Raw genomic sequence first — 16,519 nt, 5'->3', positions numbered from 1 at the left:
TTGAACTAAATCTCTAAAAAAATCTTATTTTGTGAAATCTAGAGGGTACTAAAAGTCACTAACACTTCCTTTTTTTTTAACCTTCAGATGGTGAGGTCTACAGCTTTGGGACCCTTCCCTGGAGAAGTGAACCAACAGAGATCTGTCCAAGTAGCCCTGTCCTAGAAAATGCCCTGATTGGGCAATATGTTGTTACTGTGGCAACCGGGAGCTTCCACAGTGGAGCAGTGACAGAAAGTGGTGTAGTGTACATGTGGGGGGAGAATGCTGCTGGCCAGTGTGCAGTAGCCAACCAGCAGTATGTACCAGAACCGAATCCTGTCAGCATTTCTGATTCTGAGACCAGTCCTTTGTTAGCAGTCAGGATTTTGCAGTTGGCATGTGGTGAGGAGCACACTCTGGCGTTGTCAATAAGCAGAGAGATTTGGGCATGGGGTACTGGTTGTCAGTTGGGTCTCATTACCACTACCTTCCCAGTGACAAAGCCACAAAAGGTAGAACATCTTGCTGGGCGAGTGGTGCTACAAGTTGCCTGTGGTGCCTTCCACAGCTTAGCACTTGTACAATGCCTCCCTTCTCAGGATCTGAAGCCAGTCCCAGAAAGATGCAACCAGTGCAGCCAGCTCTTAATTACTATGACTGACAAAGAAGACCATGTGATTATATCAGACAGTCATTGTTGCCCATTAGGTGTGACACTGTCAGAATCCCAGGCAGAAAACCATGCCAGCACTGCCATCAGCCCCTCTGCCGAAACGCTTGACAGCCAGGGAGAAGTATTTGAGAATACTCCTGTAGCAAATGATCCGCCTGTTGCTGCTGAACTGAATGTGGGAGACGTTCAGACCACGAGTGGCGATGCCATTTCCTCCCAACAAAACATCACGGGAACAACTGAAATTTCTTCTGCCAGAAACGTACCATCATACCCTGACACCCAGGCAGTAAATGAATACTTGCAGAAACTGTCAGATCATTCAATAAAAGAGGACTCAGAGAACGGTGAAAAGCCAGTGGCACCTCAGGTACCTGCTAAATTTTATGAATGTGTTTCTGGAATTGAACTGTATGAGCTTTTCCTTAGTAACTTTAAAATGCTTAAGGCTTGATAGCATTTTTTATTTTTTGAGTTTGACTATAATTTTGTTTTATCAAACAAATCCTAGACATGCAAAGAACCTGGGTTAATTCAGAATCATTTTTGATATTCAAGTTCTGGCCCTTTATGATGTTGAAAGATGTCATGTTGGGCTTGTTTTATAAGTAACAAAATCCCATTTTTTTTTCATGCTAGTACTTTTCACTCCATGACTAAGGTACTGAATTTTAGTGGGCCTTGCATAATCTAATATAACTATATATTCACAAAGATTCTTCTTACCTGTATTTGTGCCACTCTCCAGAATTCTGTGAAGTCCTTTCCTTTAACAGGGAAGGTTGCTGTGTGGCAGATTTTTCAATTGTAGGTAGATTTAAAACTTACAGGCAATTACATATTTGAGTTTTTTTCAGTTATAGCTATAGTCCTTCAGAGGCTCTATTTGAGGATTTGGGTAATTCTTTATTTTATTCAAACTATTCTCATTTTGAAAACTTTAAGTAAAATGGACAAAAGCTATTTACCAGTAGCATACAGTAAAGTTTGAGTCTCCCTGCTTAGAACAAAGTGTTCTAAAAGGAAATTTTTGTGTTTTACTTCTAGTGTAGCATTTTGATTTTGCTTTTTACCAAAACTCTAAGAAAACAAAATACAACAAAGACATCTAATCATAAAAGAACTGTCCTGTGATTTTTTTTTTTTTTTTTTAGGTTTTTGAGATCACCTAGGCTCTTTTTTTTTTTTTTTTTGAGGCAGAGTCTCACTCTGTTGCCCAGACTAGAGTGCCTTGGCATCAGCCTAGCTCACTGCAATCTCAAACTCCTGGGCTCAAGCAATCCTTCTGCCTCAGCCTCCAGAGTAGCTGGGACTACAGGCATGCACCACCATGCCCGGCTAATGTTTTCTATATATTTTTAGTTGGACAATTAATTTCTTTCTATTTATGTAGTAGAGACGGGGCCTCACTCTTGCTCAGGCTGGTCTCAAACTCCTGAGCTCAAACGACCCGCCCGACTCAGCCTCCCATAGTGCTAGGATTACAGGCATGAGCCACTGTGCCAGGCCACACCTAGGCTCTTGATTCTTTATTCCTGTTATTTACTCTGTTAGAATGAGAACATGGAGGTATTTTTAGAAATAGTGTTTATTTCACAATCTATTCACTGAACCTTGGGGATATTTGTATTTTTAAAAAAGATTAGGAATAAACTGGAGAAAGATATTATAAAATCTAAACAAAACAAAAGTAATAATTTAACAAGCATGCATGTAGAAAGTTCTTAGATTGAACATGGTTATAATAAAGGTTGACTTGTGGAAAGTCATTAATTCATTAAATTTAAAGTTAAAAGTTTATTATGTATAGTTTATTTGATTTTTAGATTACCATCATTGAAATTGTATTTTCCTTTGGACTTACTTTGTTAAGCATTTGAAGTTTTTGTTACTTGTACTAGTTTTGACAGTGTGTGTTCCTGTTAAATTTAATTCATTCTTTGTAAATAGCATCTCAGTCAGATAATTCATGAGGAATTTGTGTGGTTTAGGATAAGTTTTTTCTCTTCTGGCCAGATATAACTGAAAGAGTCTCTTACTTTCAGGAAATAAACCAAAATATTATTGGTTGATTGGGATTCCTCAAATTATGTCTTATATAAAAATTCCTGGTCTTGTAGTTCTTTTTGTTTTCTGGGGTTTATTTGTTTACTTACTATATTTTTTTAAATACAGGTAAGTAGAAGGAGCCAGTTAGAACAATAGTTTTAAAGTTTATACAAGGTAGAGTTTTGTGACTTTACCTAATGGTAAGAGCCCCCTAAAATAATCACCCCTAAATACCATGGCTACTTCTATTACAAGCCCTTGTAAACAAAGGGTAGAAATAGTGACTGTAGTTCTTCTGAACAAGCTATCATGGGAACTATATTACCAAAGAAGTAATAGGCTTTGTATTTATCTTTTGTTTTACTGGTAAATTTGTTTATTTTGTTGACTGTTTCAATTACAGATTACTCATTTGTACAGAAATAGCTCTTATGAATTTAGTATTTAATTTAATAAAATATACTGAGTACCTACTGCAAGTCAGCACTGTGCTATGCACCAGGAATTATTTCCTTTAAGAAAATAAAAAGCCAATGTTAAAAAAAAGTATTGGTTTGGTTTTTAATTCAGGACAAATTAAGGAATGTATGCATATCCTTTGGGATCTTTGGATAGAATAAGAAGCAAAGTTTTCAAATGTAACCTATGCTGATAAGCCGAAAGCTTTTTTTGTGTGTTTACTAGGTACGTTTAATGACTTTCCTTTTTGGTAAACAATGATGTTTGACAGCTTAGATTAAGGTTCAACTGATTTTTTTACCAAGATATTAGAAAACTTAAGTTTGACTTTCTAATGTACCTATGAATCACACTAAGTATATTGGTTCCAAATGTTTAATTATTAACCTGCCACATTTACCCTCTATGGTAGCAAGAGCAAAGGTAATTCTGCAGCTGGTCTAGCTCCTGGGTCATGGAAAATAACTCATTGATGAGACAGAAAAAGCATTGAACTTAACATAATTTGGGTAGTGATAGGTTAGAGGCATAAGTTATTTTTCTGCCTATTTATGCTATATCTAAATTTCCATTTATGAAACATTTCAGGAAAAGCCTTTTTTCATAAAATCTATTTTTTCCTGCTATTTCTTAGTAGCAATCTGTGTAAATTTTCCTAAAAGTGATCAAAAATAAAGTTTGTATTTTTTCAACTGTCTATTCAGGGTTGTAACAGTGTACCTTGTATTAAAGGCAGTGTTTTACATTTCTTTTCCTCCCCTACCCCCATATTATACTTAATAATATAAAAGCAGCTGGGGCTTATTTTTAAATACTATGGAAAAAACACAACACCCAGACAAAAGGAAGTACTTTCAATAAGGAACTGTATTTTGAGTACTTATTTTCATATAATGTGGTAACTCCATGATCCAGAGGGAATACCTTTAAGTTGAAGCTGAAGAGACCTTCTCCTGTTATTTTAGATTCTTACAGGCAATGGTGGTGGGTATTAAACTTTCTTTTTATTGATTACTTAAGGGATTATATTTATTATATTTTTATACTTTTTTTATATATGTATATTTTAGCCTCCTGTAGAAGAAGCAATTCCTAATCTTCACAGCCCGCCAACCACAAGCACCTCAGCTCTAAACAGCCTGGTGGTCTCTTGTGCATCTGCTGTTGGTGTGAGAGTGGCTGCTACATATGAAGCTGGTGCCTTGTCACTGAAGAAAGTTATGAACTTTTATAGTACAGCCCCTTGTGAAACTGGAGCTCAGGCAGGCAGTAGTGCCATAGGCCCAGAAGGCTTGAAAGATAGCAGAGAAGAACAGGTTAAACAGGAATCAATGCAAGGGAAGAAAAGTTCAAGTCTTGTGGATATCAGAGAAGAAGAATCAGAGGGAGGCAGTCGAAGACTCTCCCTCCCTGGGTTGTTGTCACAAGGTAAGGCAATAACCAGGTTTCATGAATTGACTTTTGATGCATCCAAGATGCTCCTGACATCACATGCTATATTATAAACAGTAAGTTTTCCTGATTACAAAGCTGATATGTCCAAAATGTCAACATTTATTTTAATGGTGGTTTACTGAAATGGTGATTTTAAAAGAAGGTTATCTATTTCTCTGCTTTAGAAATAGCTATAAAAAAAAAGAAAATAATATACCCCATGATTTATCTAAAAATTAAAAAAAAAAAATAGAAATAGCTATAGAACATAATTTTTTCTTGATGTTTACTTCTGCTGATGAGCCTTATTATGAATTTTATTTTATTGTTCTGGAATGTAGCAATATGCCTCTTATTTCCTAATTGGGACCTATACTCCAAATAGATGAGGTTGCAGATGGAATCACTGGATAAGTGAGGAGTTACTGTGCTTGACCTGAAAGAGGAGATAATTTTTAAGCTTCAGTAAGAGGAAACTTCATTTTCTGAAGCCATTAGCAATAGATTTTTTAGACTATTAAAAATACTCAAAGTTGGTTCTTTTACAATTCTCAATCAGTTCAGAAATCTTAACCATCTAGACCAGGGGTCCTCACACTTTTTAAACAGGGGGCCAGTTCACTGTCCCTTAGACCATTGGAGGGCCGGACTACGATTTAAAAAAAACTAGGAACAAATTCCTGTGCACACTGCACATATCTTATTTTGAAGTAAAAAAACAAACAGGCAAAATACCCACATGTGGCCCGAGGGCCGTAGTTTGAGGATGCCTGACCTAGACTGTTGCTTCTCTAAAGTGGCCTGCAGACCAGCAGCATCAGCATCATCTGGGAACTTGTTAGAAATGCAGAAAGAATCTCAGGCTCCACTCCAAACTTACTGAATCAAAATATGCATTAAAATAAGATCTCTAAGGTGATTATTGCACACATTAAAGTTTGAGAAGCATTTGATTAGACTAGGAGTTGGCAAACTTCTTCTGTAGAGAGACAAAAAGAAATCTTTTATGATTTGTGGGCCATACAATCTCTGTGACAACTACTCATCTAGGCTGTTGTTTCATAAAAGCAGCCATAGATAATACATAAATGAATGAGTGAGGCTACGTGCCAATACAACTTTATTTACAAAAAGAGGTGGTGAGCCCTATTTGACCCATGAGCTATAATTTACCAACTGCTTTACACCAATTTGTGCAAAACTTAAAAGTTAGGAATCTTGGGCTGTACTAAAACTTACCATTTCTACTCTGCTCCTATTGCCTACATTTTTTCTACTTACTGCACTCTCTTGTGCCACTGAACACTTCTCTTATCCTACCTTCTAATTATCATTGCCACTAGATTTTCATCTATACAAATAAAACCCTTAGTCCTGGTCAATTTGAAAATATATGTGTGTGTATACACACGCACATATATACGATGTGTAAGAAATGAGTTCTATTAAGTCTGAAGGAGAATCTTGTGCCAAAATTTTCTTATTCTTGAATGTCATTTAGCATTTTAAGTGTATAAATATATTTGTAATCTCTTTGGGCTGCAAATGTGGAATATTGATTTTTTTATGTCATTAGATCATGTGAAATATGCAGTCCCACTAACAGACTTACATGCTTGATGGTCACTTTTTGTGGCCCACAAGTTAATGGCTGAATGATTAAGTGTACACTTAGTGACATTTGATGATTTTCTTCAAAATTGATCCTGGCAAATATATAAATACCAAACAGTATTTATATAGTGTTGTATGTGTTTGTTATAATTTTGAACACTATAAAAGATGGCAGCATTCTTTTAAAAGATTATGTAACTTCTCTATAAAATAATTCGAAATATGCAGGCAAATACAAAAGCATTTTAGTATTTCCATTTCATAATTTTTTCCCACCATAGAAATTTTTAATTTTTACATCTAAAATGAATCCTTCATTACAATTATTCATAATATATTTGAACTTACACCTTGGCTTGGAAAGGCCTTTTTTTCTTTGTTTTGTTTTTTTTTAAGAGAGAGGTTCTCGCTATGTTGCCCAGGCTAGAGGGCAGTGGCTATTCACAGGTGCAATCATAGTGCACTGCAGCCTCAAACTCCTGGGCTCAAGTGATCCTCTTCCTCAGCCTCAGCCTCCCAAGTGGCTGGGGCCACAGGTGCACACCACCCCATCTGGCTCTTAATTTTTAACTCTCCTTTGAAATGAGGAAAATATTTGTTAGCCTTGGTGTGTAGTATTTTGTTCAGCATATTCTTTAGAATACAAGTTCTACAGGATGTCACTAGTTGTTATATAAAAAAGGAATCTATGACCAAAAGTTTAGAAGTGGAACTGCGTTAGGCATATTTAAACAGGGCTCTTAATTGCAGCACTTGTCAGCACCTCCTATATACTGATGTGTCTATGAGTCTGCAGGAGAATAGTGGGAGGACAGAATGTATTTACCAATCTAATTTGACTGTTAAATCCCCTTTTCTGCAAAGAACATGCTTCAAAAATACCATGAGTAGTGCATTTCTTTTTTTTTTTTTCAGTCCCCACCCCTCCCAATAGTGCATTTTGAAAATCTTATGTTTGTCAAAATATCTCTTTTCTTATCCCCCACTCCTTTACCCCGTCTCTGGTTGGCTTTCAGTTTCCCCCAGGCTCTTACGAAAGGCTGCACGGGTGAAAACGAGAACGGTGGTTCTGACCCCCACATACAGTGGAGAAGCAGATGCGCTCCTGCCTTCTCTGCGGACAGAGGTGTGGACCTGGGGGAAAGGGAAGGAAGGGCAGCTGGGGCATGGCGATGTTCTGCCTAGGTAAGTGCTGCCAGCATTTACTGATAGGAGGTGGCTTAAACAGATAAGCTCTTTCTCGTGAATGTCTCTAAATCTCACTTTTCTCATAGAGGAAATCTGGTCTTTTTTAGCTTCAGATTATTATGCAGCATTAACTCTGATAAAAAGCTGTCACGTTAATGTTGAATTTGTTCTTCACAACAAAGGACTTAAGTATCTATGGCGCACCTTTCCACATCTTCTTTGATGTATATTCATCTTGGAGTACAGAGAAGGGTGTTGGGGATAAGATGGTATTTCATTGGAACACTGGAATGGTTCAAATTTTTAACTTATAAAAATGAACCAACTGAGTTTTGTTTTTTTTTTAACCTGAAGCGCCTCTCTGTCTCTGTCAAAATATCTATAACTCAAACATGAATATAGATATATGAATATGTCTATTCATGTATATCAGGGGAAAACTGGCATTTTGTTTAATAGGAACTCTTATGATATTAACAAATTAGATATGTGTGAAGTTTGTAGGCGTGGAAATGGAATGATTATCTAAAGCAGTGAGTTAATATAAATGTCCCTATTCTTAGCAGTGTGAAGGCACCTATGAAATTAAAAAAAAAAAACAGCTTACTTCCCTTTAGTGTTATATTTTATTGTATTCTAAGTATACATACTCTCTGCTATAATAAATCCTTTGTAGTTTTATGATTCTTAACAGATTGCGAATTATGGGAGTTAATTAATGGTAGACACAGATTAAATTAAAATCTTCTAAAAATTATGATATTTAGATTAAACATATATCCATTATTTTTATTTTAATGTTTTCTTTTGAAATATTTATGTTTAAATGAATGTACTTACTCTATAATTTGAGGAAGGCCATGATTTTTACTGAGAATACTTTGACTTTGTGTGTGTGCATGTGTTTGTGTTTTTCTTTAAGGCTTCAACCATTGTGTGTAAAATGTCTGGATGGTAAAGAAGTAATCCATCTGGAGGCAGGTGGTTACCATTCTCTTGCACTTACTGCAAAATCTCAGGTAGGAGGCAAATATTAAATGCTGATCTTATTTTCATGGAAGGCCAACATGACAAGATTGGACATCATTTATCTGTTATCTGTCAGGCAACAATACCATATAACATTTTAGTTTTCCATTGTGTTATTTCCATTTCACACGTGAGGAAAGAAGGTTAAGAGAAATTATGTGACTTGTCTAGAGTCACACATTTGATAGTAGAGCTTGGATTTAAACACTAGTCTTATTTAGAAGCTTTTTATAATGTGCTCTCATTTAAAAATAGAACCCAAACATTTGTGGGGCATTAGTGAATTTGTATTTGTTCTTTGAAGAAAATCCATAGTAAGACGCTAAAAAAAGGAAAGAAAGGCATTTTTCTTTAAAATTGTGAGACCTGAAAATGACCTGTAACATTACTAAAAACCATGCCCATATATACAAAAACCCTCCTAAGAAAAGAAGTTATTTTAAGTTATTCTAAAATATATTCAGATATTCTTCACCAATCCCTTTAAGAAGCCAGAAAAGGATTCTAAACCATTTAAATGTTTGATTTAATTTTAAATTTCACATAATCAGTAAGCCAAAAACATAACCTGTATAAATATTAATATGACGAAAGAAAGGGAAATTTTATTGTTATTTACATGATGAATCATTCAAAAGACTTTAAAAAATGAGAGACCGGGAAGGTGGTCAGTTACAAAACAAGCAAAAATAACTGGTTTTATTGTATACATACAATAAAGTACAATATTGTATGTATTCTATACATACAATAAAACAGAAAACATATGTGAGGAAAAAGCTGTTCACAATTATAGCAAAAATCTTAAGGAAATGCATAGAGCCCATATGATATAAACTCTATAACTCTTCTAAAAGCTCATAAAAGAAAACAGGAGCAAAGGAAGAGATTTTATTTTTGGATGAGAAGTGTCAGTGTTGCAAAAAATGTCATTTTTCTCTAAATCATTAAATCAGCACAGTATAAATTCAGTATAATCCCCCAAATATTCCAATATAATATTTATAATTTGATAAAATGATCCAAAAACTATTCTAGAAGAATAACCCAGTTGACCCAGGTAAATTGTGAAAAAGTACAGAAAGGAAGGGTGAGATTTACTCCTACAAAATACATTATAAAACTACAAACAGATCAATAGAACAGAAATATACTCATAGACTAGAAATAGACTGAAGCATATATGAGAATTTAGGATATGACAAAAGCAGGTATTTCAAATCATTTGAGGAAACAAGAGTGAGTATTCAGCAAATATTTTTGGAACCACCGGCTTCTTATTTGCAGAGGAAAACTAAGAGAACTACATATACCTAATTCTGGATGTATTAATGATGTAGTTAAAAAATAGCACCTTAAATATAAGAGCAAATTTAAGTGACTTTTTTCGAATAACCTTAGGAGTATAGTTCTAAGGAGACTGAGGCAGGAGGATTATTTGAACCCAGGAGTTTGAGGTGAACTATGAATTTGCAGTGAACTATGATCACACCACTGCACTCCAACCTGAGCAACAGAGCAAAAGCAGATATGTTGTCAATATAATAATTCAATAGTCCTGAGCAGCAAAAAAGCACCATAAACAAAATTAAGATATACAAAAAATTGGGAAAAATATAACATATATGATAAAGTGTCACTACTGTGATAAATAAAGAAAAACTTGGCCGGGCATGGTGGCTCACACCTGTAATCCTAGTACTCTGGGAGGCTGAGGCAGGCGGATTGTTTGAGCTCAGGAGTTCGAGACCAGCCTGAGCAAGAGTGACACTCCATGTCTACTAAAAAAAAAAAAAAAATGGAAAGAAATTAGCTGGATAACTAAAAAAAAAAAAAAAATAAAAAAAAAATATATATAAAATTAGCTAGGCATGGGGGCACATGCCTCCCAGCTACTTGGGAGGCTGAGACAGGAGGATCGCTTGAGCCCAGGAGTTTGAGGTTGCTGTGAGCTAGGCTGATGCCACGGGACTCACTCTAGCCTGGGCAACAGAGTGAGACTCTGTCTCAAAAAAAAAAAAAAAACTGTCAAGGGATATTTATATTCCATTCATAAAAGAAGAAATAGAAATGGGCAGCAATAAATAAAAAGATCATTTAGTAAACAAATTTAAATTAAAACAGCAGTAAAATGTTTTTCTCACCTATCAAATTAGTAAGATTGCATTTAATACTGAATGTTGATTAGGATATGGGGGAAATTGTACATGCAATGCTGTTAAGAATGTAAATCGGATCTTACTGGAAGACACTTTGTCAGTATGTATTAAAAATCGGAATGTATGTATTCACTGGGCCAAAGTTCTTTGCCTTGGAATTTATCCTAAGGAAATGTATCTATGCAAAAATACATATTCAAGGATTTTCATTTTTTTTAATATTAAAGAATTGGAAAGAACTTAATAATTCACTAGGTAATTGATTAAATGTGCAATGTATGTAGTTATTAAAAGTAATGTAGTTCTATTCTTATTGATGTACAAAAATGTCACAGCATTAAGTATAGGTTACGAAACAGCATTTATAATATGGTCCTATTTTTTACTTTATATTTTATAAATACATTATATCTAGTAGACATAAACATCTCTGGAAGGATTTATGTTTCCAAAACAAAATAGTAGTTATTTTTAAGTAGTTGATTAATCAGTGGTTTTCACTTAAAAAATCTTTATGCTGTCACAGTCTTGTACAGTGACCATGAATTACTTTTATAATAAGAATAAACAAACATTTTCATTAAATATAGTCATTATAATCTAGTTTTTTTTGGTGTGTGGTAGAGTGTAAGTTTCTCCTACCATTACATGTATGAAAGGCTTTCTACTTATTTCATAGTACTCTTTTATTTACAGAGTAAGAAATCATGATTACTTTTTCTTTATAGCACTTGCCTTTATTTTTTCATCACTTTCTTTGTAAGAGGCAATATAGGATAATTCCTAGAATTAAATCCTGGCTCTGCCACATATGACTTTGTGACCTTAGGTGAATTAATTAACTTCTTTGGACAGTTTCCTTATCTGTTTAAAAAAAAAACACGTGGTGGTGATTGTTGTCAGAATTAAACATTAATTAATACATGGAAAGTTTTAAGAAAATGTCTGGCAGTTAGTAAGCACTTGAAAAATGTTAGTTAACCCTTGGACTCTGTGCCTTCTTAAGTACAGTACTCTATTTGCCCATAATCTCTTATCTTGTTTAAAAATGAATTTTTGTCTTTTTTTTTTTTGGAGACAGGGTCTTACTCTGTCACCCAGGCTGGAGTACAGTGGCATCATCATAGCTCACCTTAACCTTATACTCCTGGGCTCAAGTGATCCTCCTGCCTCAACCTCCTGAGTTGCTGGGACTACAGGCGCACACCATCATGCCTGGCTAATATTCCCATTTTTTACAGAGATGGGGTTTTGCTCTTGGCTCAGGCTGGTCTTGAACTCTTGGCCTCAAGCAGTCTTCCTGCCTTAGCCTCCTAAAGTGCTAGGATTATAGGCGTGAGCCACTAAGCCTAGTCCCAAAATGAATTTCTTTAATATCTATTACTTTAAAGGGTGAAAGACTAATATAAGTAATTTATGTGTAATTATTGGTATTATATATATTAATTATTATAAAGGTTCAGAGTTGAAGTGTGAGATCAGATTCACAACTCTTACCTACTTTCCTGTGGTTTTTTTTTAATAGGTTTATTCATGGGGTAGCAATACCTTTGGTCAACTGGGGCATTCTGATTTTCCAACAACAGTTCCTCGTCTTGCAAAGGTACTTTTGTGAACTTGATAGCAACTTATTCCAGAATTCTAAGCTATAACACTTTATATTTCTTCATTTCTTGTTTTAAAAAATTAGGGAATTGTGTATTGGAATTGTGTAATGTAAATTTGTTTTGATATTCTTAATTTTTTTTTTAAAACATGAAACCACTTCTTTTCAAGCTAAGTGTCCTTTTTTATGTGTTAGTTTATATTTATTTTCTTAGCGTCAACTGTTCATTGAAAATTCATAGTCCTTTTACTTTTTTTAAAGTGAAAAATGAAAAGTACTTTCTTTTAAAACATGTTTCTGGGACTATGATGTTTTCTGAGCTTTCCCAAATGTCTACTCTTTGATTTTTCAGTCAAGTCTGACTTTTACATAACATTTGGTAGTGTAATGTTTTTGTGTGTTTTAAAATAATACATACAATACTATAACCTTTTTGTAAACCTTTTCATTTTCTGTGATATAGCTAAAAGTATAGGTAATTTTTTCACTGTTAGATGAATTAGTTTTAGTTATGTAATGCTATTGAGAGATTGGTAGCTTCTAGTTTCTTTGACACAATTCTAGAACAGTGTTTCTCAACCTTGTTTTCTCCTACAGTCTAGGAAGCACCAAATTCTAGTCAATAGTATTGATTCCTTATATAAAGCTTTTGGGGTTTTTTAGTGGAGATGGGAAGGGGTAGTGTGCATGGTGAGCAAAACATAATGGAGTATGGAATTCATGCATGTGTAGTTTGATATCCCCCCATTCCAAAACATGATATCTCTAGAGTAATGAAGACTGAAAAAGGCTAGTTATCTCAGTTTCAGGAACATGATTTGAATGTAGCCAGAGTTAAAACAATTACAATAATTTATATATACAGTGTGCACTGTGTATCCATCACTATCTAAGACTTTTACATGCTGCCTTTCTTTCCAGTGTACTTAGTTTTACTGGGAAGAAAAGACTTCACAAAACATTAGGAAACGGTTATTACTTCAAGTTCCAATCTTAAATATTTTCAGTATAAAACATTTCAGTAGTAAGCTTTTCAGTTTCTGGTTTTTCATTGTCATTGTTTCTTGTTTTTGTTCATTTGAATGAAGTAGAAAAATGCACTTACCCATACTAAGGAAAGTTTTGTAATGTAGCATGGAAACCCTGAAGATCAAACTTCTTTTTAACATTTTAGAGTCAGACAAGAGATTTTGTGCAGGATCTTGTTTTTTTTATTTGGGGACAGGTGAGAAAAACATTTCGAAGTCATTGTAATTAATCTGTGAAAATTAAAAATCAAGGCAAGAGTGAGATTTGAATTAATTGTGATTAGAAGCTAGGAAGAAGACTCTTTTCTACTACAAATATTTTAATTTATCCTTTGCAAAGTGAACAGGAAGTCAGTTATTTGGGTAACCTGAATTTGAGAAGATTGTGTCATGTCAGAGGAGGATAGCTATAAAGTAGTAGAAACACATACACTCTCACTCACTCACATAATCACCTGTAATTTGGAGTTAATTTGATACTAAGGAACTAATGGATTAGGGTTTTTTTGTTCATTAGTCTAGGAATAAGTGCTGAAACTATTCAGACACAAAGGATCTAACAGATTAGGGGAGTTTTTTTTGTTTGTTTTTCTTATTAGTCTAGGAGTCAAGGCTAAAGCTAGGAGCAGGGTCTGGAGGTTGGAGGTGGTAGTTTTTGCAGTAATACACTTTCTTCAAATGTAATCTTATGAGGAATCCTCACATAAGGCAGACAAATGAGGAACTACTTTGGTTGGAGAATGGAGCGGGGTGGGGGGGTGGGGGTGGGGTTCTAAAGTCCTGACGCCTGCCTTTCCATGGTGGCTACTTAATCTCCATGTGGAGTCCTAAGATTTGAAAATAATCGATTTAAGGCAGTGCTTCTCAAACTTTTGTATACATCAGAATCACTTGGAGGGCTTGTTAAAACAGGGTTGGACCTCCAGTAGCTCTAGGGCCTGAGAGTTTTACATTTCTAATGTGTCCCCAGGTGATTACTGCTACTGCACCAGAACCACTGGTCTAGGTGATAGGATAGACAGGCTTCTGAGGGGTCCTGCCTATTTCAACACCTTGGGAGTTGGCACATCGGAGAGGTGGAGAATTCCAAGAGTTAGATTGTTTTCTTCTTACCTTGATTTTTGTGCACATAGCCAAATATGGATGTACAAATGTATGTCCTAGTTGTCTAGAGTAGGACTCTAGAAGTTTCCGGACCTCTTCATTGTAATACAGTCTAAGTCCTGTGCAGACTTCCAATGATAACTGAAAAATTAGATTTGTGGTTTTTTTCCTTTTTAAATTCTATTTTTTCAGATTTTTATAAAAACAATGCAGTTCTAAATTTAAAAGCTGAACAAGGAATTCTTTCCTACTCTTGCACCTGTTCTACATTTGATTGGGCATATTCCTGGGTGAGTTTTGCCCTCTGATATATGACTTACTTTGTACCATGTCTGTTTAAGTAACCTAACATTTTAAGTCCTATGGATCTGAAGTTCTTTCTGATTGCCTTTATCTTGTACAGACAATATCTTTCTGTCATTGCAGATAAGCAGTGAAAATGGAATCTGGAGTGTAGCCGCAGGCCAGGATTATTCCCTTTTTTTAGTGGATACGGAAGACTTCCAGCCCGGGTTATATTACAGTGGTCGGCAGGATCCTACAGAAGGTGACAACCTTCCAGAGAATCACAGTGGTACTAAGACTCCAGTACTTCTCTCCTGTAGTAAGGTGAACAGGAATTGGATCCTAAGGCCCACATTCTATAACACGTCTTTTGTTTTCATTTTTTGTTTGTATGTTTGCCTAACTATTATTAAGTATCTCTGACTACCTCATTTAAAATTGCAAGCCCCTTGCAATCTTCCTTCACTCCTTATCCCCTTTTCCTTCCTTATTCTCTCCATAGTACCTATCACCATCTAATATATTGTATCATTTATTTATTTTGTTTATTGTCTGTCCTTCTTACTATAATGTAAGGTTCACAAGGGGTAGGGATTTTAGCCTTTTTCATTCGTTGCTATAGCCTCATAGTATGTTTATAAATAATCGTTGCTAGGCATGGTGGCTCACACCTGTAATTCCAGCACTTGGGAGTCTAATGCGGGAGGACTGCTTGAGCCCAGGATTTTCAGACCAGCCTGGGCAGCAGAGTGAGACCCTATCTCTACCAAAAAAATTTAAAAATTAGCTGGGGAAGGTGGTTCACATCTGTAGTCCTAGCTGCACAGGAGGCTGAGAGAGGAGGATCTCTTGAGCTTTGGAATTCAAGGTTACAGTGAGCTGTACTTCAGCCTGGGCAATAGAGTGTGACCCTCTCTCTTTAAAAAAATAATTGTTGAATTAACACTCTCATGTAGGAATACTGGAAAGTACAATTTTATAGTGAAGTTTCCTAATTGCAATCATGGAGCTCTCATAGGTGAATTAAAATAGAAATAGAGTAGATGAATTTCTAACTATAAGTGGGAAGTAAAAATTTTAGGGGCCTAAGATGTTACATGGCAGACCATGAAAGACCTGACAGACCACCAGCAGTGCTCTATTTCCCACTGCTTCACCTCTTCTCTTAACCTTTCATTTTATTCTCTTATCTTTTATTTGATCTGCTTTCTTACTTCCTATCTCTTTTTCATAAACTTAAACCAATGGCCTGTTTCTGGTTTTCTTTTTCCCCATTAAATAAGTCAAATCCTCAAAGTGGCATGCTGCAGGGAAATTGAGCCCTCAAAGCTAGTACATTCTGGATTTCTCATTCTTACTGAGTAATATATCCTGGTGGGTTTTTTGTTGTTGTTGTTGTTGTTTTTTTGTCTTTGTGTTTATTTTTCTAGCTATTAAGTTATGGATGTATAGGGACAAGATTTTTCTTGCTAAAGGCAACATTGGCCAAGATTGGGTTCTTTGCTTATATATAGCCTGTTATTTTGGGCATGCTAATTGACTCCTTGTCACTGTTGTCCCTGGATCCACATTACCCATGAAAGATTTAGCAGTCTAGATAAAGTCTAGATAAGGGATGAAATAGGCTGATGAAAAGGATCAAGCTCTAGTATGTGTCTTTGGTTACCATGGGATGTTAATAGTCCATTGGGTCTGCAGCTTGCCTGCTTAGTTTAATAGAATATGTGAACAAAGATATTGAATGTTTTTTGTTCACTGGTATCATGAGTAAATGACAAAAAGTCCCTTTTAAAGTCCCTTTAAATTGTATTTTTAAGAGGCAAGTTACCTCTTAGATCCTTGATATTTTGATACGCAGCACAGATATCTTCTTTGCTGACATTAATCTTATCTCATGCAAAAGGGAATC

The 16,519-nt window shown here is 35.3% G+C and overlaps 1 protein-coding gene across 6 annotated transcripts in view; it reads left to right on the top strand.

The window, feature by feature from the left end:
* ALS2 (alsin Rho guanine nucleotide exchange factor ALS2) overlaps positions 1–16,519 on the top strand; it is an 81,251-nt gene that overhangs the window by 21,657 nt on the left and 43,075 nt on the right. For all 6 annotated transcript variants that reach the window (XR_001147422.3, XM_012738977.3, XM_012738971.3 and 3 more), the window contains exons 4-9: positions 88–1,025; positions 4,234–4,591; positions 7,228–7,396; positions 8,322–8,418; positions 12,113–12,190; positions 14,752–14,934. Coding sequence is in view for 5 of the 6 variants with exons in the window: in XM_012738977.3 (XP_012594431.2) it covers positions 88–1,025; positions 4,234–4,591; positions 7,228–7,396; positions 8,322–8,418; positions 12,113–12,190; positions 14,752–14,934 (1,823 nt within the window). In the remaining variant the exon portion in view is untranslated. The remainder of the gene's footprint in view (positions 1–87; positions 1,026–4,233; positions 4,592–7,227; positions 7,397–8,321; positions 8,419–12,112; positions 12,191–14,751; positions 14,935–16,519) is intronic.

This window comes from Microcebus murinus, chromosome 8 (assembly GCF_040939455.1).
Source record: "Microcebus murinus isolate Inina chromosome 8, M.murinus_Inina_mat1.0, whole genome shotgun sequence".
NCBI classification, from domain to species: Eukaryota; Metazoa; Chordata; class Mammalia; order Primates; family Cheirogaleidae; genus Microcebus; species Microcebus murinus.
Note: the sequence above shows the minus strand (reverse complement) of the source record. Positions and strands in the feature narration are given on the sequence as shown.